The 27,772-nt window shown below is 42.7% G+C and overlaps 1 protein-coding gene across 1 annotated transcript in view; it reads right to left on the bottom strand.

Moving 5' to 3' along the window:
* Nucleotides 1–939: 939 nt before the first annotated feature.
* The window catches only part of LOC142937775 (collagen alpha-1(XV) chain-like), a 50,491-nt gene continuing 23,658 nt past the window's right edge, over nucleotides 940–27,772 (bottom strand). Inside the window, exons 3-45 of the mRNA XM_076080863.1 lie at nucleotides 23,605–23,852; nucleotides 23,307–23,477; nucleotides 22,395–22,526; nucleotides 16,637–16,711; nucleotides 15,672–15,764; nucleotides 14,080–14,221; nucleotides 13,631–13,671; nucleotides 13,003–13,191; nucleotides 12,818–12,844; nucleotides 12,449–12,511; nucleotides 12,200–12,280; nucleotides 11,174–11,221; nucleotides 10,757–10,891; nucleotides 9,848–9,901; nucleotides 9,453–9,488; nucleotides 9,024–9,158; nucleotides 8,769–8,828; nucleotides 8,585–8,620; nucleotides 8,348–8,392; nucleotides 7,973–8,035; nucleotides 7,631–7,666; nucleotides 7,431–7,514; nucleotides 7,228–7,293; nucleotides 7,000–7,062; nucleotides 6,777–6,857; nucleotides 6,325–6,360; nucleotides 6,141–6,194; nucleotides 5,877–5,933; nucleotides 5,582–5,641; nucleotides 5,441–5,478; nucleotides 4,851–4,926; nucleotides 4,621–4,648; nucleotides 4,342–4,410; nucleotides 4,081–4,106; nucleotides 3,877–3,975; nucleotides 3,606–3,759; nucleotides 3,379–3,452; nucleotides 3,081–3,209; nucleotides 2,453–2,500; nucleotides 2,293–2,355; nucleotides 1,577–1,774; nucleotides 1,369–1,484; nucleotides 940–1,263 (exon numbers count right to left, since the gene is read on the bottom strand). Of these exons, the coding sequence (XP_075936978.1) occupies nucleotides 1,062–1,263; nucleotides 1,369–1,484; nucleotides 1,577–1,774; nucleotides 2,293–2,355; nucleotides 2,453–2,500; nucleotides 3,081–3,209; nucleotides 3,379–3,452; nucleotides 3,606–3,759; nucleotides 3,877–3,975; nucleotides 4,081–4,106; nucleotides 4,342–4,410; nucleotides 4,621–4,648; nucleotides 4,851–4,926; nucleotides 5,441–5,478; nucleotides 5,582–5,641; nucleotides 5,877–5,933; nucleotides 6,141–6,194; nucleotides 6,325–6,360; nucleotides 6,777–6,857; nucleotides 7,000–7,062; nucleotides 7,228–7,293; nucleotides 7,431–7,514; nucleotides 7,631–7,666; nucleotides 7,973–8,035; nucleotides 8,348–8,392; nucleotides 8,585–8,620; nucleotides 8,769–8,828; nucleotides 9,024–9,158; nucleotides 9,453–9,488; nucleotides 9,848–9,901; nucleotides 10,757–10,891; nucleotides 11,174–11,221; nucleotides 12,200–12,280; nucleotides 12,449–12,511; nucleotides 12,818–12,844; nucleotides 13,003–13,191; nucleotides 13,631–13,671; nucleotides 14,080–14,221; nucleotides 15,672–15,764; nucleotides 16,637–16,711; nucleotides 22,395–22,526; nucleotides 23,307–23,477; nucleotides 23,605–23,852 (3,731 nt within the window). The 3' untranslated portion in view covers nucleotides 940–1,061. The remainder of the gene's footprint in view (nucleotides 1,264–1,368; nucleotides 1,485–1,576; nucleotides 1,775–2,292; nucleotides 2,356–2,452; nucleotides 2,501–3,080; nucleotides 3,210–3,378; nucleotides 3,453–3,605; nucleotides 3,760–3,876; nucleotides 3,976–4,080; nucleotides 4,107–4,341; nucleotides 4,411–4,620; nucleotides 4,649–4,850; nucleotides 4,927–5,440; nucleotides 5,479–5,581; nucleotides 5,642–5,876; nucleotides 5,934–6,140; nucleotides 6,195–6,324; nucleotides 6,361–6,776; nucleotides 6,858–6,999; nucleotides 7,063–7,227; nucleotides 7,294–7,430; nucleotides 7,515–7,630; nucleotides 7,667–7,972; nucleotides 8,036–8,347; nucleotides 8,393–8,584; nucleotides 8,621–8,768; nucleotides 8,829–9,023; nucleotides 9,159–9,452; nucleotides 9,489–9,847; nucleotides 9,902–10,756; nucleotides 10,892–11,173; nucleotides 11,222–12,199; nucleotides 12,281–12,448; nucleotides 12,512–12,817; nucleotides 12,845–13,002; nucleotides 13,192–13,630; nucleotides 13,672–14,079; nucleotides 14,222–15,671; nucleotides 15,765–16,636; nucleotides 16,712–22,394; nucleotides 22,527–23,306; nucleotides 23,478–23,604; nucleotides 23,853–27,772) is intronic.

The following is a 27,772-nucleotide window of genomic DNA, read 5'->3' as shown; positions in this document are numbered from 1 at the left end:
TATAAATTACATTCTTAACTTTAATCATCTGATTTCATGTTATGTGCTGTGACGGTATAAATAAATCATTGAATTTAAATTAAATAGCCTATTGAGAGAAAGAGCTGCTAAGATGTGAGATCACCAAGATGTATGAAAAGCTACAACACAAACTAGAAAATGTTTTTTTCAAAATAAAGTACAGTGCATCAAAAATTACTTTGGTGGCAACACTGGTTGTCTGGTCTTCCCACTGTTGGACGAGGGACTATGTAAGTTACGCAAACAGATTTCTTGCCCTTAAAACAACTCTACAAACTTTTTTAAAACACTCTCCATGACAACCTGTAAACAAAACAGTGACAGTAGCCATTTATTTATGCTTCCATCATAAAAGTCTTTGGAAATCCCCAAGAAAAACTGCCACGTTTAAGGACAGGCGCAGACTCCTGCAGCCGTTGCATCTTCAGTCTCATACAACAAAGCACAAAACACCTCGGTGACGATGTGGTGAAAAGCCATTTGTGCTGCTTTGTTTGATTCTTGTGAAATGACACAGATGCGTCTTGTTGCAAATGAGTCAACTTTCTTTGAGTAAAGGTTAAAGGTGCTTCGTGTATCATTTTACCATTAATGAATCATTACCACATTCTCTTCGAGATGTTAGCATTATTGTCATGGACATGTACAACTGCTGCCGAGGAGACTGGCAGCCTCCATAAGCCTCAATGTTGCATTTTACATTATGTGCCACCAGGTTGAATAAAAGAAGAAATCTTCCGGATTGCTTCACAACACGAAAGAACGTATTGACTTTATGTTAGTTTACCTTCCAGGATTTTATCTTGGCTGTTGTCAAGACTTTGTTACCGCCTCTTAACAATATTCTCGCTCCTCAGAAATAACACGGAGGGATGTCAGAAAAGGGAGTAGAGCAATTTGCACTGTAACATCCAAGAAATTGCGTTAAATGTGGTCCTCTGTTTTTAAAACCACAAAATGCTACACGTAGCACCAAATGTTTTCCCCGAGTGTTTAACGTTTACGGTGGCTGGCATGGTGGAGTGGTATGGGGGGGGGGTTTAAAGGTTTTTGTGGGTCTCGATGCAAAGAACGATGTGCTGGTTGGAACAGCTCCTCGTCTGCTGGCCCAGGAGCAGACCTGAGGTCAGGCTCGATGACTGGCCCATGACAGACATGTGGTCCGCTCGCCACGTCTCACAGTGTTTGTCCACCACCCGGAGACCCCTGCTGGTGGAGCCGTGCCAGATACTCTTCTGAGGCCTGACAAGTGGATGACAGAGAATATCAACATGACAGGAAATAACAGAATAACAACAGACAGACAGACACAAACAAATAAGTAGTAAGTCAATCAAGTTAACTGACCAGAAGGGGTCAGCTAAAACATCTCGGCCGTCGAATGAGTAGATTGGTATCCTGGCATCCAATGGCCCACCGTCGCCGTTGAAAATTGACCGCCAGTTCCTAAACATCACGTCCCCCTAAAAGAAGACACATAGTGGGTTGGATGCAGCCAGAAGTTCTTTGTACGTTGAGGATTCCTGCGTGATAAAAAGCAGGAGAGCGGACTCACCCTGAGGTTGGTAACTGGCAGAGTTTCCCGGAGACTGGGATAGACCACGTGGACCAGGTCCTGCCTGTGGGAAGAAATGAAGGCGCGGTAGTTTGGAGCCAAACCCATCGCCTTGGCTTGCTCGTAACACATCCGGTCGGCTACGTCGAGCCCCATCATGTCGCCTGAGTGGGGCTGGTTCAAGGCCACGAGGGTGAGCTGGAGGGAGAGGAGGCAACAGATCGGTGTTAGTCCACTCTAGGATGCGAGTAAGAATCCGGAATATTTTGTCTTGAGTGACCCCTGCAAGGGGTAGTCTGCACTGATAACGTACATGAACGTACATAAACCACCCACACAAAAATATTATGCAGTTTGCTGCAGCAGAATGTGAAATTAGCTGTGGACAGACACAGAGGTGCACAGTCACTAACTTACTCAGAAACTCACACACAAACTCATTCACTCCCTCACTCTATCCCTCCCTTCCTCACTCCCTCACTCTCTCACTCCCTCAAGAATGCATACAATTGGCCGATCGCACAATCCCCCTGGTGGAGATAACCATGTATATTAAATGTCCTAAATGTTTCATAGAATCATGTGTTACATAATAATCAATAATTCATGTTTCGTAGCATTCCTCTGCAAATTCAATGTGGCAGAATATTGAATATTCTAACCCCAAATCAAGCGATTTAAAATATTTAAAATAACACAAACTTGTTGACACTCACCCTTTCGTTGACTGAACGTATTCTTTCCATCGTGTCTCCTCTTATCTGATATGAAGCCCGGGGCTAAATAAATAGTTGAAAAGAGATGTTAAATGGATTAAATACTGCATAGAACAATAACTTTTTTTTTTACTAAACAAAAAGCCATAAAAATAAGTACCTCATCTTGTGGAACAATGTTATTGGAGAGGTAGATCAGACTGCTGAGCTGTGGAGACAAAACTGACTGTAAATCGGATGGATTATGGTGTGTTATTTGACCTCATGTTGTCTTTACATTAAATGTGTTGGATGTACAACAACAAAAAACAATATGTCCCAACAACCAGTTTGTTTGTTACATTGCATACGCAGACTTTAAGTTCATGAATAATCATGTGATTCACTGATTTTTTAGGACTGTGGGATTATTTCCCTTTTACAACCTTGTTCTCAGCAATGAAGAGCATTTCGTCAAATATTGCTGTACCCTGGTTGAATAATCATTGATCGTCTTCTCAAATAGAGAGACCGATTGGCCTTCAAAAATGTTCCCAGAAGCCAGTGGTGATGTTGGAGTGCTGATTTACAGCCAGTGAATCAGAAAACTCACTCAATGCAACGCTGACCATGAAAACGTCAAAGTAATCAACAGAAAAGCAATTAAACTGCTGTTACACCATCAGTCAAGCTCTGACATACGCGCATTACATTTTAAACATTTACTAGCAGCTGTATGCTGCATCTTCATTTTTCAGGTGTCAGATTTACCAAACCTATAAATACACAAGACGAGCCCAAGCCAGTACCTGTATCTCTTTCCATCCCTGGGAGACCTTGAGGAAGAGACTTCCTGTGGCCGTGACGTACATCAGAGTCCCCTCTGCATCCCTGGCGGTGTGCTGCATCATTCTCTCACGGGAAGCAAATGTTTTCAGCTGAGGAACAAATAAAGAGGAGAAAAATTTTACCTCTGGAAATGTTGATATTGTTATGATACTGATCTGACAGCTACCTGGTGTGTCGTCATACAAATGTTCATAGCTTGCTGGTGTATCATTTGTATGTAGTTCCACAACATGGCCAGAAGGGAACAGGTTCACTTACAGATGCCGAGTTACTCGAAGGTCCAGCAGGTCCAGCAGGTCCAGCAGGTCCAGGCGGGCCGGCAATGGTCAAAGCTGCCATAACAAAAATGTCAGCAACTTTCACGCAAGCTCCTTATTACATTTTGTTTCATCTCATCAGTTACAAGAATGATATGTAAACCATGATTTCTATAAAGGATAACATTTTGCTGTAACTGTATGAGATAAGAGAGTGATGAATTGTACCTGAGCCGTATCTCGAGGCTGACTCAGAAGGTCCGGGAGGCCCCGGCGGCCCAGGAGCGCCGACCGGTCCTGGTCTGCCATAGCCTGGAATACCCGGTGAACCTGGCACCCCAGGGTGGCCTGGTGGACCGAGCACTGACTCCCCTTTGGGTCCCTGAAATGCGTCAGGAACAGCGTTAATGTGTTAATCTCTTTAATCAAATAAAAACGAACAAGGACATTAGACAAACTACTTAGACTAAATGAAAATATCCATGTAATCTTGACTCACCACAGGCCCTGGTCTTCCGGCGTTACCTGCTTGCCCGGGCAACCCTGCCTCCCCCTCGTCTCCCTTCTCTCCTTTAGTGCCCTGCTCACCTCTTGCCCCCTGTGATTACATGGCACAGACAAAACCACACAAGACTTGAAGGGTTAGTTTCCACTAAAAGCACTAAAAAAATTTAAAAAATTAAAACTTCCATATGAAACTTACCCAGCCTCCCCTGGGAAGAAAAGAGCCTAGAACAGAGAAAACATGTAGGAGAATTAACTAATGATTTTGGGGAAGTAAAGAGAAAATACAAGATTAAATGTCCTGCAGATAAAATCAGGCCTTTGAATTTGCTCATCAAAACACACTTTATAGATTTGTTTTGTACCATAGTTTTCCTTTTCATTATAGATTATCTTTTTCTCTTTGATGGCATTTACATTTTTCACTTTCTAAATATTGAAGAGCTGAGTGTTGACTCACTTGGAGGCGCAGGGAGCCCAGGAAGACCTTGCTCTCCCCTCTCCCCTTTTGGTCCCGTCTGACAGTCACCTTGGAGACAAAAAGCCAAACTTAAATTGAATTGCTTGTCTTTACATTTGATGATTTGCCTACGCAGTGATTCATTTTAAAAGTTAAAAAAAACTGCGTGTATTGCAATTATGTTTTACGAGTTTTCTTTCAAATCGACCTGCAAAAGTGTTGAAAACAGACTTCAGGTTTTATAATTCATGGCAAAACAAAAGAGGTGACCCAACCTACCAACTGCAATGGTTCCATTGGGATTAAGCTGAAATAATATTAACAAACATATTAACAGCAGTCGGTGATGACTGAATTTAGAAATCATACATAAATATCAGGGTAATCATCCAAGAAAGGAAGACTTGTCATACTTCATTCCATTCTGAAAAATATAAAATCCTCCAATGGGTCTCGTTAATATCATCCTCAACATGCAAATGAAACTGTGGATGTGATTTTAGTACTACCTCCTTTCTGGATTGGCACACAGCCTTCACCTTTCCAGACTGGACATGCAGCATGCAGGAATATTTTAGAACCATCCTGGAACAGTTCTGAGTGATACAAGGTTAGGCAGCAGCAGCGTTGAACAGAGCTACATGCACCGTGTGTGTGCACAGAAGAATAAAAGAGGGGAGATGTGTGAGAGGAGACAAATAATTAGGGGAGTCTGTGATGAGGAGAGATGTCTTAGTGGGCTCAGCAGAGAGATAATTAGATCCATAAATAAAATGATGAGGTTGTGGAGGGAACTGAGGTTCAATGAAGATGGACGGCCACTTAGGATGCAGCTTCGCCTTCACTCTAAAGGCCGGTAGAAAAAGTAGTTCAATCATGTCGACTATTATGATTTCATCATGTGCTAAAGGTAATGAAACGGCATCTCTCGTAGACTCCGGTGTGTCGTTTTTTATATATGATTTAGAATATAGACAAAGAAGGAGGATGACAGATTATATTAGACTTGCCATTAGAAAGGAAATTAATACATAAAAACAGTTAAATTCTCAGGCATGCGTAGTAAAACACAGGGTTGCAGAGACGGGAACTTACAGGCATTTTGCAGTGGGGTCTGGGAGGGATGGGGAACACGGTCTTCAGAAACCAGGGGAAGGGAGAGGACAGTGAGCACATAAACAAAACACACTCCATGAGAATTGTGTCAGAGCTGTGTGTTGATGAATGGGTGTGTGCTTACTCCTTTCGGGCAGTTGAATATTCCTGGACGGCCTGGCAGCCCCGGGGGGCCAGGAGGTCCCTAAAGGAACAACCGGGGAAGATAAAATAATACATGAACATGGAAGAAAGAAAGAGAAAAGGGGAAAACAAGGTGCTATACAATAAAAGCAATATCAACTCAATCATATTCTACTACTCAATCACTGCACGTTTCATTTGCAGATTGTGAAGCAGTATCGTTTGTATTGTTTTACACATACAAACTTCTACAGTCTTTTCACATGCTCTTAATTCAGCTCAGGTGTGTGACTCACCGGCAGGGCTGCAGAGTCTCCACTCTCTCCTTTTGGTCCCATCAGGCCTGGACGTCCCTACACACACACAGACAAACATCAACCAAAAGTATGATTCCCACAGGGGGAGGTGGGGAGGTGGGTAAAATGTGTGATTAATTTAATGCAAACAGCAGGTGTATTGTAACTATGGGTTGAGAAGCTTTGTTTTTTGTTAATGCAGAAGACAAAACATTCTCCATTGAAAGGAACATAGAACATATATATTTCTAATCTGGTGCTTACAGGTCTACCAGGAAAACCAAATTCTCCTTTGGGTCCTGGTGGTCCGGTAGGCCCCTGTTGGGAGCAAAACAAAGTGAGTGACATGATTCTTAAATGCATTCATTGCACCTTCATCCAAAGCAGTGGCTACAATTAAAGTTGCTCGTGTCACAGAACCTGAAAGGTGAAATTATTAGTTACTTACTGTAAGTCCAGCAGGTCCGGATGCACCGTTATCTCCCTGCAACCAAATGTACATTTAAACTGATTTGTAAAGTCCCATTGAAATGTTTTAAACAGATATTTAAAAGCTGAAGAACGTGCACACACTAAATATCCCCAGTGAGTTCATGCAAAACAACTATGGACCTCATGCAAGAACGTTTTCATATTCTTTTTTGCCCATAAGGTGGGATCATACGAGTGTGCCACATCAGATTCAGCAAGCGCTCCTAACTTTGGATATTTGTGTAACTGTGTAACTCTTAAATTCTGTTTGCACCCAAGAGAAAATTCAAAACACGAGAAGTTCTCCTAAATCGTGCCACTTAAGGATGAATCTGTTCGTACGAGTGGTTTTTGCGTGAGGCCCAATATGAGCAAAATGATCTGGATCCCGAAGGTTTCAAAAAATACAGAGGTGAAAACAAAAATAACCTTGAGTCCTTTGGGTCCAGCCAGGCCTGATGCGATGGATCCCTGTGCTGCGATGGCAAGTCCTGACTCACCCCTTTCACCCTGCGTGCATACACACATGTCAACAAACCATATGTAGACACGGAAAGGCAACGTGTTTGTACACATCATGTTTGTTTGGTCTATTCAGTCTGCTAATGTATATTACGTATGAGCAGAGACAACACATGCATGTCCCACTTACTTTCATTCCTCGAGGTCCTTGAACACCTGGTAACCCACTGTCTCCCTTTGGACCCTGTGGTCCCTGCAAACATTTAGGAAATACAAATTACTCCAAAATCTAAAAGAATTTCTCTACATGTTGTCATAACCATGTTCGTATACTCTTTTTGAGTCATGTGCTATGCTGTTGTTGTGTCTCCAAGATCACTTGGTGTTCTGATTGAAGCTTTTGTTGTTTGATACTTACAGCGGGTCCCTGAGCTTCAGAGATCCCTGAGAAGTTGAAGGCACCATCTGTATCGTTCAGTAGAAGCTGGATTGTAGGCAGAAGGAGAATGTTGTCAATGGAATCAAACTCTTGTTACACGCAAACAGCAACACTGGACTCTCCCTTTACAGCCCACTGTAAGTAAGCCTGGTCTTGAGTGGTTGAGCTCAGGTGCTACTTACATCCTGGAGGTTGATAGTGGGTCCTGCTGGTCCAGGTGGTCCTGGAGGGCCGGGTAGACTGAGCCCATCCCGTCCCTTCTCTCCCTGAAAAAAAAACCCGTTTGACATTTGAGCCTAATAGTAAATGGCAACAGAACTGAACGCACATTCTCTGTGCGTGGGTCCACATGTGAGTTTGTCCATGTCACATGAGGTTTTACCTTTTGTCCTAGATCTCCTTTGTTCCCCTTTGGTCCCTGTAGATGACACAAGATAAGACACTCAGTTACTAGCACCAGTATCTTTCACTGATACATCCTTATTCCAAATACATCATTGTTCTTTAGTTTGTCTTTGTATAGTTGAGAATGATACATTAAAAGTGGAAATGCATAATGTGTTTTAAATTAGGAATTGCATCCATCAACACATTTTAAATCCACTTTTCTGTTCCACCAAAAGTCACATTAGAGCCAGTAAAAATCAGTCTGAACCATTAATAAAATCTGACGTTTTCATAAAATCCTTTATCTGTTCATGTATCTATTAGTCCATTTACTGACCTCTTCCCCTTTAAGTCCCTCCAGTCCTGGAAACCCGGGTCGTCCTGTAACACCTGCCTCCCCCTACAGACCCCGCAGAGAAACAGTAATCAATCACACACATCGCTGTTATGAGATAACCTGCAGTGTGATGCTTCGTTTCTGCAGGAAGGTTACATGAGGATCTCAGGTCAGATTCGACAAGAACCACAACCGGGGAGGTCGTGAACTTGGTCACAGTGTCTCTGCTCTCCAGAGCACCTCGCTGGCCTTTCGCCCTACAGCTGTCCACTGTGACCTAAGAGTTCAAGACATTGACGAAGCTCGGGCCAGCAGCTTGTGCTGAGATAAACCTGACTTCTCAAGAAGCGTAACAGGACATGACAGCAGACTCACCTTTAGCCCCGGCTTTGCCGGGGAGCCGTCTAAACCATCTTTTCCCTATGAGAGGCAAAGAGGGAGAAAGTGGTTTAGTGGTGTCAGTCACATAAAGAGTTCCTTTTCTGTCTGCCTATCTATGACTCTAACCCTAACATTAAAACCAAGTCTTTACCCGCATATAACAACATAATCAGTTTTCAGAGCACTGACGACAGTAATACTGTGAGTATCACAGACAAGTAAATATCTCACCTTGGGTCCTTCAAGTCCGGGGGTTCCTGGAGGACCCTGTGTAACAAATACAAGTACATTTATCTGGACGCCACAAGAATAGAGGTGATGGTTTGATGAAATTACACTGATGATTGATATTATGAAAGCAAAATATTATGGCGCAGAATTCTCTTTATGCTAACCACACTCAATGCAGTTGTACCTGTGGGCCTCTGGACAGAGCATCTCCAAAACCACCCTGCATCCCAGATCCTTCCAAGTCCTACAAAATATTTGACAAAAAGAAATTCATAAGGATCAAATTGTGAGTGTATAAGATATTTTTGTTTCCCAAAAAACAGTTGCAATAAAATCCATGAAATCACCACGCCACCCTAATTCCTCATGATATCATTTATGGCAATGTGACAGGTTTAGCTTTTTCTGTAAGTTCATGAAGTGGTGAAACAGACCGTACCTCAAAGCCCATGGTGAAGCCTCTCCCAGGAGGACCTGGGGGCCCAGGGGGGCCAGATGAACCCCTGGGACCAGGCTGTCCCTCTGGACCCTCTGAACCTGGTATGCCTGGAAACCCTGGAGGGCCCTGATCTCCCTGCAAGGGATGAGATCAAAATGATGAAGAAATCAGATAAACCAATAAATTAACAAAAAGTGTGAGGGTGAAGGAAGGGGGATGGGTGAGATGGGTATTGATAAAAGGAGACAAAAGGGTTACTTAAATAAAAACACAGGGCTGGAAACTAAAGAGTAGAGACTTAGCGTACAGGGTGAATGTAATGTGTACAAATACCACTTTGGGTCAAATGTAAAGAAGCAATACAACGAGTGATAATATCAGTATTGGGGCTTCACTGTCCAGTCAAGGATGACATAATCAATATGTTACCTTTGCTCCTGTTTGCCCGCCTGCACCACGCTCTCCCTGTTCAACAGATGAAACGCATTAAAATCACAGGCAGAGCAGCTATTGCAACACAGACTTGTTTACACTCGAGCCCCTTAGCTTCATTAGTCCACGGGGTCGTCTCATTAGGAGCTCAGCTCTTCGTGTTAGGTGCTTATCCAGTTTGTGTGTAATTGTTTTTGCTAACGGAGCACTAAGAGGCCTGCTCAAGGGAAATCAGAGAGAGCTCAGACTAAGTCACAAAAACGGTCGGTGTGCTGCACATTCACGTATATGAGGCTTTTTAAACTGCAGGTCGATGCATGTCAGTCCAGAGTGGCACTATATCATCAGTGATGATGCATTCTGTGTTGCAAACTAATATTCATCAGCCTCACCGTGTCTCCGTTCTCCCCAGCAGGTCCTGGATCCCCATCGTTTCCATCAACTCCCTGCAAGAGTGACGTGACTATATTCAAATTTCAGATATTAGATGCATATCTATTTATTCCAGATGGGAGTCAGCTCCGTACATTCACTGCACAGTTGGCATGGGTTATTACATTGTTGGTCATCATTCATCAACATATTGAATAAAGCTAATGGGCTAACGGGGACTGAAGCGAATAAACCTTATATGCACTTAACAGCAGAAAGGGTTGTAAACATGCGAGCAGTCCATTCACACAGTTAGCAAAAGCTTCTGGCATTTTAAAGACAAAAGACACATTTCCCCCAACAGATGCTGCAGCTCACACCATGTTCAGAAGCTCTTACAGTAGTTTCTGCCTAAGTGCTGTTTCTGTAGCTTGAGGATACTTGACGTGTTTTTAATCAACACTGTACAGCAAGCAATGGCAGGAAAGCAGTACATGAACATGGGTTTTCAAATGTAGTTGGGGGAAATACTGTCTTTCCAGTCCCTTGGATCTTATGGGACCAATGGTTAATACCTGACCAGACCCTGAACCAGAACCAGACCCAGAACCAGAGCCACTAAACCACTCCTCAATCCCCTGAAAACAGAAGTTGGGTCAGCAGTGCTGAGTTCACTAACTGAGGATCGGCCTCAGTCAGGTTATATTGATATTGCACCTTTCAAACAAATCAAATGCAATTACAAATTATTGAAAAGACGAAAACCAGTCAAAAGAGACATTTAGCTGTGGCACTACATGGCTTTACTGAAGTACAATTAACAGATGATACAACACAGAAGAGTCGACATTATGGAGGATTATGTTTGTGTTTTGCTCTTATTGATGAAATGTACATGAAAAATAGGAAGAAAAGAATGTTTAACTTACAGGCAGTCCAGGTTCACCCTTCTCTCCATCCTTCCCATTTCTTCCAGGGACCCCAGGTGGTCCAGGAAAGAAGTCCTCCGATGGGCCTCCTGGGGGCCCTGGCTGTCCCGGGAGGCCGGGAGGCCCTGGAGGCCCCTGATGGAGCAAGAAGACATATCTCGGTCACACAAAGGGGAAAAGTTTTAGAACGCACCTTCCATGTACCGCTGTAGTTAATGATCCTAGGTACGCGGGTGTACTGTAGTGTAAACATGCAACAAGTTCACAGAAGCTGGCTTTTAGTGCAACGGGTCAACATGGATCCAGAGATGATGGGATGAGCAGGGTAACACACAAAACAAAGAAGGGAAAGTGGGATTGCAATGTGATGCTAAATATTTACTAATGTCACAGAGAGAGAAAACAAAGTTCACTTACCCTGATGAACTCTGCATCAGTGTCAAAGTCTTCAAATCCCGACCCCTCCTAAAGAACACATAACATATAACCAGTCCATCCCTTGATACACAGTAACTGCATTCAAATCAGGTCAAATCACTACAAAAGGGTTTCATGTCTCAATCATGTAGTCAACTGCACTTAAAACTCACCTATTCAAATCTGCTTTTAACCTCTAAAGTCAGTCATGTATGTTTTCTTTCTCTTCGTGTTTATTTTTTTTTCTTACTGTTATGTTGTAGATTTTGTTTTTATTATAAATGCTTTTATTGTTTCTGTTTTTACCATGTAAAGTGTCTTTGAGTGCCTTTTAAAGCGCTATATAAATAAAATGTATTATCATTATTATTATTATTAATCCAGTCGTGTTCATAATTTGAGATATGTTCACATGAGATTCATAATTAAATACTCGTAAAACATAAATGCTTCAGCCAACCAGGCATCAGCTTTTTCACGTTTTCTCATGATGAGCATTTCATTTTCGACCAGAACTTTTTTTTAAATAATTACATTTATAATATTATTGGTGCACTAAAATGCGAGTGAAGATGATGACGGAAGGTCAGAAACAACAGAGCACAACTGTAGCAGACAGTAAATGCCTCTAACTACAACTGTAACTTTAGAAAAACAAACAAACAACTGAACAGAGTTTGACGAAGAATGAAAAACAACAGATTATGAAATGGCTGAGAGACCATCTGCAATGTTTAACTATCTCTAAATTCAACAGCAGCAAAGACAACAGAACGTAGTGTTGGTGCACCTGGAAAGATGCTCCATGACAGATGCTCATACAGATAAAACAAAGGTCTATGAATAAAAACATTATGGATTTTGGCTTTGGTTTTTATCCCCACTGCAGCCCAATATAACTGTACTTCAGCCTGGGGCTGGACTTAAACGATCATTTCTCAATCAAGTGCCATTAATAAAGTGCAGAACAGCAGATTTTACTAGGACCAAGACATGTTTGGGAACAGAAATGGGTTAATAACCCACCGGGAACGTGGAAGACTTGCTTGGTCGACTTGCAGGTCCAGGAGGGCCTGGAGGACCTGGTAGTCCAACACCACGATCACCCTGAAGGAGACAGCAACGGGACGTTTAATGATTCATTACTGATTTATACACTGGCTCGTTATGTAAGTATGTGATGATTCACACAGCAGTGGAGTGTCTTATAGGTAGTTACATTCTGTTCATATTCAGGTCCAGGTATCATGCTATTACAGTGGGAGTATTGTTTACCTTTTCCCCCATAGGACCAGGCTCTCCCTGTAGTCCTGGGAATCCTGGAATCCCAGTTGCTCCCTGGGAAAAAGACAGTAACAGCTGTGCTCAACGCTACATGAGATCTCACCGTATCAGAGGCCATGTTGTCTCCAGTTGTAAGAAGGGAAAGCAGCTTTGATACAGACAGTGATATCAGGAATGAGGCCAAGACCGTAACTTGATCTGTGACCCCAATCTAGTGCCATAAGTCTGTGACTGCAATGTGCTGCATCAGCAGTTAGCATCAGATAATATGTATATAGTTACGTTATTTTGAAAAAGGACATATTTCTGCATCAATTTTCCCCACTAAAGAAATGGACCTATAAGAAAGACTTTACTTACTGGGACACCAGTTCCACCTTTGCCTCCCTGGAGAAAAGACAAGAATAGAAAACGAATCCATCATTTTATCTTTTGACCCGTCAGACTGACCTAAATAACAAAGTGTGCTAAATCATTTGTATGATGTTCTTTAAACAGTTTCTGTTTGGAAGTAGATTGTTTTGAGTATCGCAAATAAAACTCACAGTCTGTCCGTCTTTCCCAGAAAGCCCAGGTGGACCTGTAGGTCCCCGTGGTCCTTGTGGACCGCGGGGTCCCGGCTCCCCTCCCTCACCATCTCCTGAGCCTTGTCCTGGAGGCCCGGGTGGTCCTGGAGGACCGGATGGACCTGGCTCCCCTTGCTCCCCTTTCGGTCCTGGAGACACCTGGAGGGGCTGAACGTTGAATAGACTCTGAGTGACTCATTCATTCACTGGAACACAGCGACGCATCCGAACAGTGTGAGACTCCAGTCGGTGATACGAACATTAACGTTAGACAGAAGGAGTATTCTTGGCTTCACAAAGGGAGTCAATGAGCAATCGTTATTGGTTATTAATTGATCAACAAACAAAAGGTTTTGTGATAATTTTATCATTATAACATTGGTGACTTCAGCTTTTTGAGGATTTTTAAATGAGGCAAATTTGTAGATAGTTTTGATATCATAGCTTATCTTGCTTATCTAATTGAACACTGAATAAAGCAATGAATCATTAATGTAATGTACTTTACTGAACAAAAACACAGATACATGTATAACTCAAAATCTTTAATATGTGCTGTGCTGTGCATTGCATCGTCATCTCAATTATGAAGAAAATCACTACTTACAGTGTCAAATACAGAGTCTGGAGCACCCTGAACTGATTTCTCTGCAACAAAGACACAAAGTGAGCCCATGAAGAAAGAAAAAAAATATATATACATATGTTTACAATACAATGGCACTTTATTAGCATGATATGACCTAAGATAATCATAATTTAGGACCGGTCAGAGGAGAGAAAAAAGAGAGACTCTTCCAGCACCATCTGCTGGCTAATTTGGGAAATACAAGCCATGTTCGTGTATTACGGCATTAATTGCATGTCAGCACACACATATAAAATACATGCTTGTGTGCATGTATGTGACAGAGGATACGGTAAGTCTTTGGTTTAGTACCCCAAAGAAATAAAAAAGGCAAAGATCTACAGTTTGCTTCCACCAAATAATAATTCAATAACAATAAAAACAATAATTCAAAAACAAGAATTGTGTGTTTTTTTGGTTTTTTTTACCTCTTACTGTGGTCATCTCCACTTCCTGTCCAGAAGGCGCCTCTATGTCTACGTCATCATCACCATCATCATCCCTGAGCGACATCTCAGTGGGCGGAGCTCGGACTGGGGTGCCGTAAGTGGGGTCCAGCTCCGGGAGGGGCTGGAAAAAATGACATGTCATTCAGCATGTTTTTATGTAAAAGCCATGCAGAAAATGAGGAGATTAACGAGCCTAGCATGTGTGCAAATTTTAGATTTTAACTTTTTGATTTATTCATGAACACAGTTGCTCAGGGGAGACAAAAGCGAAGGGAGTGTTTGCTGCAGATGGTGGGAGATATTTTTCCTCAGACCAGATCCAACTACAGTGTCAGATGGAAAGCAACACTCCACACCAAGCTGGCTCACAGCACTGCATTTTTACAAGATCTGCTGTGGTGATAAAGCATCCTGACCTCCTGCCCCAGAACAGCCTGCTGCCCTGTTTATGAAAGATCCATGGAAATAAGTGGCAATGAAAAAGCAATCAATCTTTTCTTTCCTGCAGAGCGTTGGGTTTGTTGAAACTGTCTTCTGACTGTTCCCATGTGGTCGAGGAGGACATTGTTTTCAAATAGCTCAGAGCTAGTTGGACAAGCACTGAGGTACTTCAGGTACCATCCACCAAATCAGAGTAAAATGATTTAATTTGGGCTAGAAAATCTGGGAATGAAGCAAATCTCTCTCCTGAGTGTGTCTATACGTGCCCTGAAACAAGCCACTGAAACCTCCTGTAGCTCCAAAAAACAATGAGGCTGACATTGTGAATGTGCGACAGTACAGTTTCCCCCAATAGAATAAAAAAAAAATCACAAAAGGGGAAATTGTAAAATAGTGCGAGAAATTACACGCTGCGTTTACCAAAAGTCAGTAATAAGAGGACAGTAATAAGTATAGGGATGTAACACTATGAGACTTTCAGAGTAAGACAACCATCTCTGGATATTTCATCATATTACATTATTATTATTATCATCAGTTACAATGAACCTTAAAGTAATGAGAACAGAATTAATGTATTATAAGAAAACCTGGTTAAAAAACGTCCTGCTGTTCTCAATTCTTCTTCTATGTCCAAATTATTTTACTGGGTATTGTTTTAGTATGTTTAAATCTCATGTCCTGAATACGAGGGCTACTGTATCAAACCTGAAACAACTCCAATGTTAAAAGTAAAGCAGGGATAAGCACATGTCTCTACACAGTTGGGGAGGAGTGGAATCTTTTTCACACAACTCTAAGCAAGAAAGAGAAAGGACAAACTTTCCAAAACGTGGAACTCTTTCTTCAAGTAAAATACTCTCCTACTCTTTCCATCCCCTGCCTCTCTTCTCTCGCATTCTTCTTTTATTTGTTCAGAGAGCACAGAGCTGGCAGGGAGCAGCACATATCACCATGTTCCAGTCTCCACCAGGCCGGCAAGGATAAGAGCTGCTTTCTTTGGTCCGGGTCCAACGCAGCTAAATGGGATAGACCGAGAGAAAGTGTGGTGTGTGTGTGTGTGTGTGTGTGTGTGTGTGTGTGTGTGTGTGTGTGTGTGTGTGTGTGTGTGTGTGTGTGTGTGCAGTCACCAATGTGTACTCTCTCTCCTCCACAATCTTCTTCACTTCGTCTATTCCCTCAATGTCTTCATACGCGTCATCACCGCTCCCGTATCCAGAGGCCTGGAGAGAGAATGAGAGCGGAGAAAACCGGAGTCAGAAGATGAACGTGCAGAAAGAGAGAAACGATTAAACGCTCTTCAACGGACAAATATGATCTGAGGTCGAGCTGCAGGGGGAGAAAACTGAACGAGGAGACAAGCCAAAAATGCATTTTCCTTCATTGAATAAAAAAACACTTGGTTCCCACAGTTTCATTAAACTGAACATAGCTCAACTTTAACTTCAGAAACACTGGATATCTCAGGTGGTTAATGCTCCCAACAATGTTAGACAGAGAAAACAGGAAACCCAAATATATAGAACAAGTATCATTTATTTTCAGCAAATCCAAACAGTAGGCTGTTGACAAAATGCATGCACATCTGAGATGTTGATCCTCACATTAATTCACAGCTAATTAATATGGAGGACTTTGAAAGACAAACACTATGACATTAGACGGGATTGAGGTCAGGTGTCTGTGGAAGCTTTATGAGTATCGGTATTGAGACAACACAATGCACTGTAGCATCTCCAGAAGTGCAGAAAAGCAGTCAAGTGCGTTCAAATGTGTTTATTGGTGATGTAAAAAAGAAATATAACAGTCTGCAAGATGTGGATATGAGTATACTGTGTATATACAGTATACATAATGTGTAATAAATGGAGAACTAAATACACACAAGTATAGAGACAGGACTGTCCACATACTTCTGTCCACATGATTTACTGTAGTGCACTGTTTCCACCAGTAGAGGGAGGAATAGTTCCACGTTGAACATGTTTGGGCTGCTGAGGCAACAGGAACTTCCCTTCTTACAGACTCTTTGGGTGTGTAAGTGTGTGTGCGTGTGTGTGTGTGTGTGTGTGTGTGTGTGTGTGTGCACACTCACATAAGGATCGTCCTCCTCACACTGGTCATCTGGGGCCGTGGGATCCGACTTCAACACCAGCTGCTGGATGGAGCCCTGGAGAGGGAAAGAGGAGAGAGTGTTATGTTGCATGGTAATTTCAGTTCACTCTGTGTCATTACATTTTATTAAAGCTCAGAGATTTCCCACGCAGCCTCCATCTCTCAGCGTAAGAGTTTATCCATCTCCCCCTCCGTTACCCCACACATTATCCAGCGCATACACAACAGCACACAGTGACACGCACACTCAAATGGACGTTCACAAACATCTGGCAGTGAAACAGGTGTCTCACGCTGATTCAAACTGTCCGCCCTACAAAGACCAATTCCCCATCAATCTTAAATCACCATATTACAGTATGGATGTGGATTCACGGTCGAAATACAATCATTTTAGCCGACAAATATCATCAGCATAACATGTTTTAATTAATATTCATTTTGTGTGTTAAGACTCAAATCGTAACATAAGACAGTACACCTGTGTAGTGTCCAAAGAAAGACCCTCTGTTTAGAAATGCTGGACCATCTTTGATTCTGGTAACAGCTGTCGGACAGCTGTTCATGTCTATGGCTCAACAAGGGACCTGTAGTTAAGTTAACAAGTTGACACTTTATCACTTCAACCGTTTATCAATGTTGAAGCACTGATGTGTGTACGGTTAAACAGGCAAAGACTAATGGGCGGATCCTCCTTAATACAGAAGCTGCAAGTGAATCCCAAGAGGTTTGTGTTGGTTATTATTTCACTTTCTGGATTATACCCAGTCTGTTGCGATGTTAACCAATTGACATTTTTCATGAATTTTGCCTGTGTTAATTGGCAAGTTTTTTTTCTTTCTTTTTTTTTTAATTTTGGAAGTTCAATGTCAGCTTCTATAATACGTTTTTAATAAACTGCAGCTAAAAATGTCTCAATTGAAGCAGTAAAACCACAATGTTTGATCCCACAGCCATTACAGCATTACATAATCATGCACTCTATTATTTAAAGCTTTAAGTCTAGAGTCCTGGCTTCAGAATTGTACTTTTTTCTATTTTCTACCAGATTGAACCATTTTTTTAGACTTGTTTGCCCTATGGGACTAATACATGCTATTTTCGTGGTTTCCACAGGGGACATCGCTGTGTTCAAAATCCATGTTGCTGCTAATTATTGACATATCCCAGAGTGTGCAAAGAAAAAAAACTTCCCCTAGCATATGGTATATAGAAAATAATTTTAAAAATGTCAGAACTATATTGGCATTTTGTAAACAAACTGACAATTAAAGGGTTAAAATTGGTTGTTACGATCACTGGCTTGTAACCATGAAGAAGTCTGTCAGGGTCACTATTCTGATAAATGATCACAATAAGTTCTAAATGCTTTAATCTGTTTATGAGAGAAGCAAGTGTAGAAATATCTGATGTACGCAACGGTTGAATGCCAATGAAACAAAAGGCCCCAGATCATTTTTTTCCCAATTACTTAGTGCATGCATGAGTGTGTGCACACATTCAATTGGTCCTTCAGATGTGAGAGTCAGTGCGCCTGTCCCATTATTAGATCAGTAAAGACTCGCTAAAGGCAATTTCAGCCAAGTTTATTGATATTGAGTTCAGGCCAGGGGACGAACACCTGTTCTTAATGAAATGGAGCACACAGACTGTGAAATGTAATGGTGGTGAAGGAGTGACAAATAGAGAAGGAGTGGAAGAACAGAGAGCAAGAGAGAGAGAGGGAACGGGTGGATATGAGTCGGGGTAGCAACCAAATCAGATACATCTGTTTGTGCAGTAAACAACACATCTGAAATAAACAAAGAATGTGCCACGCAAACGTTTCCGCTCCTTTCAGTATGTGAGTTCCTGTGTATGAAGGATTCAGATGATGGGTTGGTAAAACTTTTTTAATTATACGAACGTAAACACTTGAAGGCAGTGGGAGGGTTTCTCGGTGCCAGGCTGTTAGAGTTGCATGCTTTAAAAGCTTGCGAACACACACACACACACACACACACACACACACACACACACACACACACACACACACACACACACACACACACACATCTAAGCCTATAACACAGATGACTGCTCCCAAACGTGCTCTTCAAAGTCTCTTCATTCAAAACACAGACACACAAACACGCACACGATGAAGGTTAACAGGATCTAAAATCACGTTGTGTCCTTTCACACAGTCACATATGAGGAAGGAGTTTTGTGCCCTTAGTAGTGTGCATGTAAAGGTAGATACTGATGGCTTTGAGGTTTGGTCAGACAAAAAAGTAGTGACCTTTGTGTGAGAAGTGAAGTAACTCAACATATCCGAGCTCCTTGATGGCAGCCTTGGATATGAATGAAGATTGTTTGTGTATAATTTGCAGTCTGGTCAGAGTCCTCGTGATATTCAGGAGTTTTCAGATGTCAGGGGTGGTTAAGAGAAAGGTTAAGTGCTTCTAAGGTCCTGTTCTCTGTCTGCGGTTACTGACAGTCACCATGTTGAGGAAAGTGTTGTTGCCAAAGCAACAGAGAGCAGGTCACGTTCGATGGTGTCGGCCAAGTGTGTGTGTGAGTGTGTGTGTGTGTGTGTGTGTGTGTGTGTGTGTGTGGATGCCATCAGCCCACTTTCATAATTTCAATATGCTGTTATGAAACTATGACACAAACTCGAGCTACAACGCATACAAAATAGCTCCGATGATGTGCTCAGAGAATATTTTAGTTTCATACACTATTTTTCCTTCAACAAATGTTTCTCCTCCTGAAATTTGAAAATTGCAGTAGGCTGTATTGCAATTTTGATACAATTTGAATTAATTGTGCGGCTCTATTTTATTGCCAACTCTGCAAAACAGTCAAAATAGTGCGTCCAAAAAAGCTGCATCCAGCATTTCTACAGCTCCAAATCGGTATGCTTGAATCTGTGAAGAAATACTCAGCACGCATGCACACAGCTTGAACATAAGCATCGTTCAGTTGCACAGGGAGAATCAGAAATATACAAAAAAAAGGCTTTGCACACACGCGCGCTTTCTTTCTATTTCACACGAGCGCAGACACGGACAGATGGTGCCAGCCACACACCCAGCATGGGAGGACAGCACAAATATGAGTGAATAAGTCAGTGTGGGAGGAGGTATTTCGGTATATTTGCTAGCATGTGTAGCTGTGTGTGAGTGCGCTACTGCAGAGAGCTGCTACTGCTGCAGCGCGGCTGTTATTGCCCTCCCTGGGAGGAGATGGAAGATCTCTGATGGAGCTGCCAGTTCAAACACCGAGAGCAGCTGCAAACCGACAGTCACTACGGGTCCTCTTTGTCTGAGAGGGGAGGAAAGAGGGAGGAGAGGAGAGAAGGGAGCACTGAAAGAGATGCTTCTTTTAAGCAAGAGATAGGAGAGAATAAGCTTTAGAGGGCCTCTGATGTCACCCAGCTTATGATGGCCATAGATGGGATTTCTGCCAGACAGTAAAAGCTTCCAGCGTGTTATGATCCAGCCTACATGATCTCTCTCTCTCTCTCTCTCTCTCTCTCTCTCTCTCTCTCTCTCTCTCTCTCTGTCTCTCTCTCTCTCACACATAGAGGTTCCTGCTGTTGTTATGAGAGGGATAAACGCTCCTTTCCCCCCCCCCTGTGGACGAAAGCAGCAGTGTTTAGGAGCACCAGATTCCCTTTAGAAGACCTCTCATTTTACTGCAGCAGGGTCTGACAGCCTGCCTTACCCATTCCTGGTTCTGGTTTTCCTGTGTCCCCCTTCCCTCCAGCGGGCCCACAATATCCCAGACTGAGCCTCCAGCAGCGTGGTGTCGGCTCCCTGCAGGTACTACTACCCTACTCCGCTTCTACGAATATGGACCTAGAGCCAGCAGGTGATTAGCTTGTATTAGCTTAGCATAAAGGCCGAAAACAGGGGGAAGGATCTAGCTTCGCTCTTTTCCAAATAACAAAAAAAATCTGCCTAATATTCCTTTAAAGCAAAGGGGTTTTATTATAGTGGTTTTATTTCAGATACATTTGAAATTTGAATAAGATGCAACAAAAATGATATTGTTCCCACGAGGCTTTAACAAAATGTCAATAACTAAGACTCGTGGGTTGAAATGATGATGGTAATTCAATTTTAATTTAAATAATACTTAATTGAACTATATTACTATGGGAAAAAACAACTTCCTGTTGTCTTTATTATAGGTCCAGCATCTCTGCTACCCCACCAAGCCACTATAAAGTCAATAAAAGTCATCCTCTGGAGTCAGTCAAAACAAATGAGTCCAAGAGATCAACCCTCTGAGAAGATGAAAACATTACTGTTAAAATCAAGCGTTCACTTCTGCTGGTGAAGAATATTTTTGATATGATTTTAAATGATGGTAGAATGAATTGACTTTAGCTCCTCGTGATGGTTTTAAACCACAATAAGTAGAGGAACCTCTTCGATACATTTTTCCAGGAACAAAAAAATGCTGAATAAACACACTTTCTCCGTCCTTGGCTCATTGGATTTCTTTGAAACTCTCCTCAGATTCCTCTGATAAAAACTTAACGAGGGGGAAAAAAGCAATAAGAACTTCTTTCTACTGTCCTGGAAACGGAACGTCTTGCAGTGTGCCCGTCAGATGAACTTATGTAACTACAAACAAGAGGGGAAGAAGAGGACAGAGGTTGCAATGCAGCAGAGGAGAGGTCTGTTTTTTGTTTAAAAGATCAAGTTCAAGTTCAGCCCCCAGCCACGAGTTGATTTATTCAGAAAGAGATTTGTTGGCATGTTTCATAATATGCGCGAAGCTCTTCTCCTATTAATATTTTATATTCTGGGTTAAGGCTTCAAATTTGACATCTTGACAACAATGAAAACTCAATGAAAACACATTTAACATACATTTTCTTGGCTCAGATAAACTCTACTTCCTTATCCCATGCATGCAGTACATAAATGAACGGTGTTCCCAATACACTAAACTATTTTCTCCTCATCGCCCCTCTTGTTACGCTGGGACAAACACTGCATCGTATTGCAATTATAGGACAGCAAATCATAGATGATTGGGAGGGAAAGTGCTGAAGCATTTACTGGTTTATTTTCATTTACAAGAGCACTGAGAGCAGAACGCAGCGCTGCATGTGTTACCACCTCCTCCCGCTGGATCTCATTTCTCAGCACTTCTTCATCACACACCCTCATTATGACCACACGTGGATATTTTTAACAATTGCATAGGATTGGAACCTCCAATCTTACAACCGTACTATTGTTTGATTCCACTCTTTTCAATTAAAGAATTGGCATTCGCACTCACAGTTGCACCGAGTGTAAGTCATTCAAGATGAGACTCGGCTATATTCCCCCCCAAAAAATGTAAATCACATACAGTTTGTCATTTATGAGCTCTCACAGGATAAGGCAGTGCTCATAAGCACATGCGGTCATCCATTCCCTGTCTCCCGTGCCGGTCGTAAAGCTGCCAACAAAGACTATTGTGTTCATGTCTCCAATAGGCAGGAATAGGCAATAGGCAACCACCCAAACGCCACGTTTGTTTTTGCGACTCGCAATGGCTTTGACATCTACTCTCAACCCCATTGATCCAAACCCACTGACATCAAGAATGAGGAATCAACAACGCAGAAAAGCAGCTCTCGCTGACAACTGAGACGCAGGGCAGTAAAAATCCCGATGTGCGCGTGCTGCAAAACACACAGATTTGCACAGAAGCAGAGTAGTTATGTAGGATCCAGTCCCATCCAGACTCACCACAAACCGCGGCAGGCCCGTACCCCCAGCGTTCCCTACGAAGATCCCCGAGCTGGCCTCGAAGGTCAGAGGCTGAGGGCTCTTGGTGAACGCCACTCGGTGGTATTCCTCACAGTCCATGTAGAGACGCACCTGAGCGACAAAGGGCACAGGCACACTTGCTTATTTCCGGCAAATCGAAAAAAAACAAATCTGTGGAAGAGACTTTATTCACTGCAGTCACACATATTGAGACATTTTATGACAACACCCTCATGTACTAAATATACATCTGTCAAAGATAAAAGAGCCACATGTAGCCTATTTAACACCCCTGTGTGTAGCTTTTGAAAAGTTTGGACTACTTCTACCATACAGGCAACAAAAACTTGCATCAAAGTACTGTTAAAGAATAAATCTGTTTTCTTCTTATTGTTAACATCCCATCCCATGAAGATACTAAAACCAACAGCGGATGTAACCTCATAACAAGTGCTGTATCTGCAGCCAAAGCCTTGTTTCTCCGTGCTACAGAGCTCCATTGTTGTCCATAAACCATTGAAATTACATGAATGAGCCACTGTTGCATTGGCTGACATGATCCTTAATTACAGTGCACACAGGCACTGTAGTTTATCTTGAGTCACATACAGCATCATGAACACATAGTGAACCAAATCGACGAAGGACAAAGCCCGACTCAACCATTTGTTATTAAAATGCTTGTGCCTCAATATTTGTATCCATATTAGGTCCATGGTGGTCCCAAAGTTCACATAATTTGCTTTATTTCTTTACTTCAAAATCCTTGTCTCCCAATTTTTGTGCCAACCAGACAATTTTGTCATTAAAATAATCAACCTGTTTGTGATTCATTGATGTCGAAATACCACCCATAGCATCTTTACCCAAACAAAGGGACAGTAAACCCACCTCTGCCCCCTGTACAGTCAGGGTGAACCGCGCCCATCTTCCCGTCAGGTCTCCCATTTTGAAGGAAGCTGCTTCCTGGGTCCCACCTCTTGTTCCTGGGTCGGTGTAGTACAATATGACTCTCTGGGAAGCATCCTCCACCTCGGATAAAGCTACACCTAAGTGTACGATCTTACAAAAAATACCAAGAGATGTAGAAAATGGTTATTTACTTCCATGTAGTAGAGAGGTTTGTGCTAAAGAAAAGGTAATAACAGGAAAACAGAGGAGTGGAGATGAAAGGATTTACGTGGCTTACCTTTTGGTAAGCATCTGTGATGGCGAACAGCACACCACCACGCCGCGTGGTGGGTTTAGCTGTGACCGTGATGGCGAAGTCGTGATAGAACGGGTCGGGGATGAAGGACTTTGTGAGCCGGCCCACGTTGGCGTCCGGGCCGAAGCTGTAGGCGGGGTAACCCTCGAAACCCGTAACAAAGGAGACGGAGGGAGGGAGGGGGACGCCGATCAACTCCGTCAGGTCCAAGGCTGCCAGAGAAGCGCGGTCTGCAAAGAAACAACACGGACACCATGTTAGTGGAAGGGGAAAAGAAAACACGTTTCTCTTCCAACCAAGTGTATCGATGGCCTACCGACACCTTTACCAAACACAAATAAACTAAAGCTGAAAAAGTCCTCAAACAAAGAGGCACAAGAAGACTGATTGCTGCCACGTGGTCGTATGGAAACAGCATGATGTCAAACTGAACTTCACTGGAGTAGATCAAGGCATTTCATGTATTTGCTGGTGCCAAAAGCCATTTTTATCTCAGTCACCGCAATTAGTGTGTTAATGATGTATGACAAATCCTGATTGTCTGGGAGCACCTACAGCCATATCTTCCCTTTAGCCTTCTTCTCAAGAGAAGTGAAAATCCTTTAATTTCTTAATAGAATTACTAGGGATGATCACTATAGTAGTTTTCTATATATATCCAGGTCCTTGTATGGTTTGTACTTTGTGGGAATATACACCACTAAAAGCCCTTTAATTAGTGAACAATTACCTCAAGTTAATGGCATTTCTTATTCATTTTTGCTTGTAGATATTCTTTTGTGAATTTGTGTTTGACTTATCTGCAAACCCGCGGCCGGGCTGGCATCTGTGGCTAGACAAGACATAACGAAGCTGCCATGTGAAGTGTGCTGTGTGCTCCGCGTTTGACGGATACTTGGAGGTGACAGCGTACACAATCCATAGAGAGACACCGGTCGACCTGCAGTTCGTTTTCGCCCCCCCTTAGTGGGTTAATCCAGCCACGGGTCACAGGACTGATATGTTATCCTAGAAATTAAAGCATTCCACAGTGCAGACAGTGTGGGAGGTGAAGTCACCTTATAATTCATCTTTCCATTTCCTGCAAGACTGAATTTAGCGAAGTTATTAAGCTGAATAGATTATTATTTTCATTACATTCTGATTTGTTTCACCAAATAAATTTATATTTCATTTATATTACTTTCAATTAGACCGTGGAGTTAAGAGAGCCGTGAGCTGTGAGCACTCTGTGAGGTTCCAGCTATCGTTGCTTCTGTCTTTAGACATGTTGAAGTTTGACAACATGTTAGACACACCCCATAAAGTTTGCCAAGAGTGTGAGAAGGAGCTTCCATCCATCCAAGCTCCCACTCATGTCACTACTGTACGCATGGCTGAACGCACACTCGCCTACTCACTTTTCTGTCCGTCATGCATGCACACATAAGTGCAAACACACACACACACACACACACACACACACACACACACACACACACACACACACGTCCAGTCCTTAAGCATGCCAGAAAGTGCGTGCTCTCATTATCCCTCTCGACAGACACGCAAGCACTTAGTGAATGCCCACCTACTGTACCGCAGTACAGTCTTTTACACACACACACACACACACACACACACACACACACACACACACACACACATGCACACTCGCAGTCCCATCTACACCTGGTTCTCCTTAGCGAGCAGAAACCTGGAACAATCGTCTGTTCTATGAGAGCGCATGGGGCAGCGGGGTACAGAGGCTGGGCATCTGGAAGGCATTAGGTTAGACTAATACACACGTGCTGCGCAGTGGCAGCTCCTGTGAATTAGGCTTCGTGTGTGTGCGTGTGTGTGTGTGTGTGTGTGTGTGTGTGTGTGTGTGTGACGGAGTGACAAAGACAAAAAGAGTGGGGCAAATGGACACAGACTTAGGGGAAACAGTAAGACTTTCCTGAGTTCAGTGTGTGTGCGTGTGGTCAGTAAGCCTCCCCGCAGGAAGAGAGGCACACTTCTTCCCCCGAGCGTTAATTGGATTGAAACGCCGACAGAGTGTGGCAATTAAAAAATAACAATGAAGTGCAACCCACACCGTAACCTGCACCGCAGCTGAATACTTGATTGTAGTTTAGAGCTGCATCTGTTCAAACACTGTCTCTGTGATACTTTGAGGAATAAATTGTGATTAAGCAGACTTTGAACAGTCATTTCTACATTTCACTCTTTTGGAAGACGCTTAGGTTAAAAGTGATTTACAGCAAAGTGCATTCAAACTTCATATGAACAAAAGCTACAAACAAATAAACGCATTTTCCACGGTACTTAGTACTTAGTACTTAGTACTAAGTGCTTAGTTTGTATTTCTCTTGAGAGGACGTTCTTTTCTTCACTTTCAGAGTCTCATTAATCCGACGCAGTGAAATCTAAGAAAGCTAAAACAAGTTCTGAGAAATATTTTTAACACTCTTTGACCCATTTCTGATTCCAGTGAGGCCTGTTGGCTGCCTCGCCACCAGACATTATTCCTTCTCTGTGTTGTCAGAGGCAAAGTCCTGCCAGAGTGTGTTGGCCAACATTCCCACAGTTCGGCCCGTCACTTCGCTCCGTCTTTGCCCGAAAGTGACATCACTGCAGATGTTCCTCCACACAGCTGGACAGATCACCAATGGAATCTAAGACAGCAGGAATCCACGAGAGCTTCGCCGAGTCAGCGCCTGTCCTGTGTCACACATTGTCCCAAGGACATATCTGTAAGCAAGCCGATCATGTTGACGAGATGTGAAGACATTGATGATTTCTGAATGTTCTCATCTTAAGAAATACTGTGAATAATGAAAGCAGAGCGGTGAAACATGTACAACATCCCAGTGCGAGACGTCGTCAGCTGTGAGAAACTTGTGAGTAATTCGGGTTAATAAGGGTGTGACTTCCCAGAGTAATCAGGCTTGGCTGAGTCGGAGCAGCACCTGCACTGGAACAGGGCGAGAGAGAGAGAAAGCAGAGGAAACGTTGGAAGGCTCCGGAGATGCCGTACATGTCCTCCGGCTACAGCGCTCGCAGTAATAACTTCAAGATGTGTGGACGGAGCACAAGATGCTGCCGCGTGATTCCGTGGAATACCACTGGCTGTAGTGAGGTGAACTCCCTTTTCTTGGGAAGAGGAGGATGTGTTGGCTAGTAAAATACATGGAGATGAGCTGAACTCTGTGTTATTAGTGCAGACACAGTGACATCAGACTTAATCACAGTGCAGGCAGCACTCTCACACACAGGATGTGACGTTTAGTGTCAATCACAAAAGTGAGACATATAAGTCAAATTTAAGTAATCAGGTCTATTGTACTCTCTGTGTGTGTGACTGAGAAAGTCCCCGTGTGACACATTGTTATGGCAAAAATGTTATGAATAGCCCGACTCTTACATGAGCACCACTTGAAAGACACGAGGATTGCCATTTCACAACAGCGCGGCCTCTCTACTTTTGAAAGAAATAAAAACCCTTCTTAATAAAAATGACTGGCAGCTGCACACAGGTTACGTTGGTTATTAGAATAGGTGCAAGGTATGCGTGTATTTGTGCATCAGTATTTGAGGCTAAATCGGCAGGAGAGCTAGTTAACGTTAGCTGTTAACTTGAATAAACACAGTTGTGGAGGAGATGTTTTTTTGACTTTGCTAAGATGTAGAGATACAGTATTAAGGCTTGATCAGAAAGAAAGAAAGAAAGAAAGAAAGAAAGAAAGAAAGAAAGAAAAAGGATAATAACGTGGAGATGATGGACACAGTATTTGGAGAGCTCTAAATGGCGTCGGCCAAAGTCCTTCAGCTGTCAGTCCACAGCAGTTTGTAATGAGCCGTCACATCATATGAGAGACTGAGCAAAGGGAATCTAATCAACCCTCAGTCATCTATCGCTCCACATCACAGACACTCAGATTGGTGTTTCAGCACAACACGACAGAATAAAAGTGCCTCATGAACTTTATCCAAACATGTGGCGATGCAAAGTCTCATGTTGCACAGCAGATCCTTTGTGGCTGTGGTCACACCACATCTTACTCTCCCCCGGGGCCCGTCACACCGTGTAATCATTTTAACCCTCGTCTGTTCCAACATCTTTAAGCCTGATTGACGTGGACTTATATAAACACACGTGCCGAAAAAC

Source organism: Anarhichas minor, unplaced genomic scaffold (genome assembly GCF_050575085.1).
Source record: "Anarhichas minor isolate MPS153535 unplaced genomic scaffold, ASM5057508v1 ptg000074l, whole genome shotgun sequence".
Lineage (NCBI taxonomy): Eukaryota > Metazoa > Chordata > Actinopteri > Perciformes > Anarhichadidae > Anarhichas > Anarhichas minor.
Note: the sequence above shows the minus strand (reverse complement) of the source record. Positions and strands in the feature narration are given on the sequence as shown.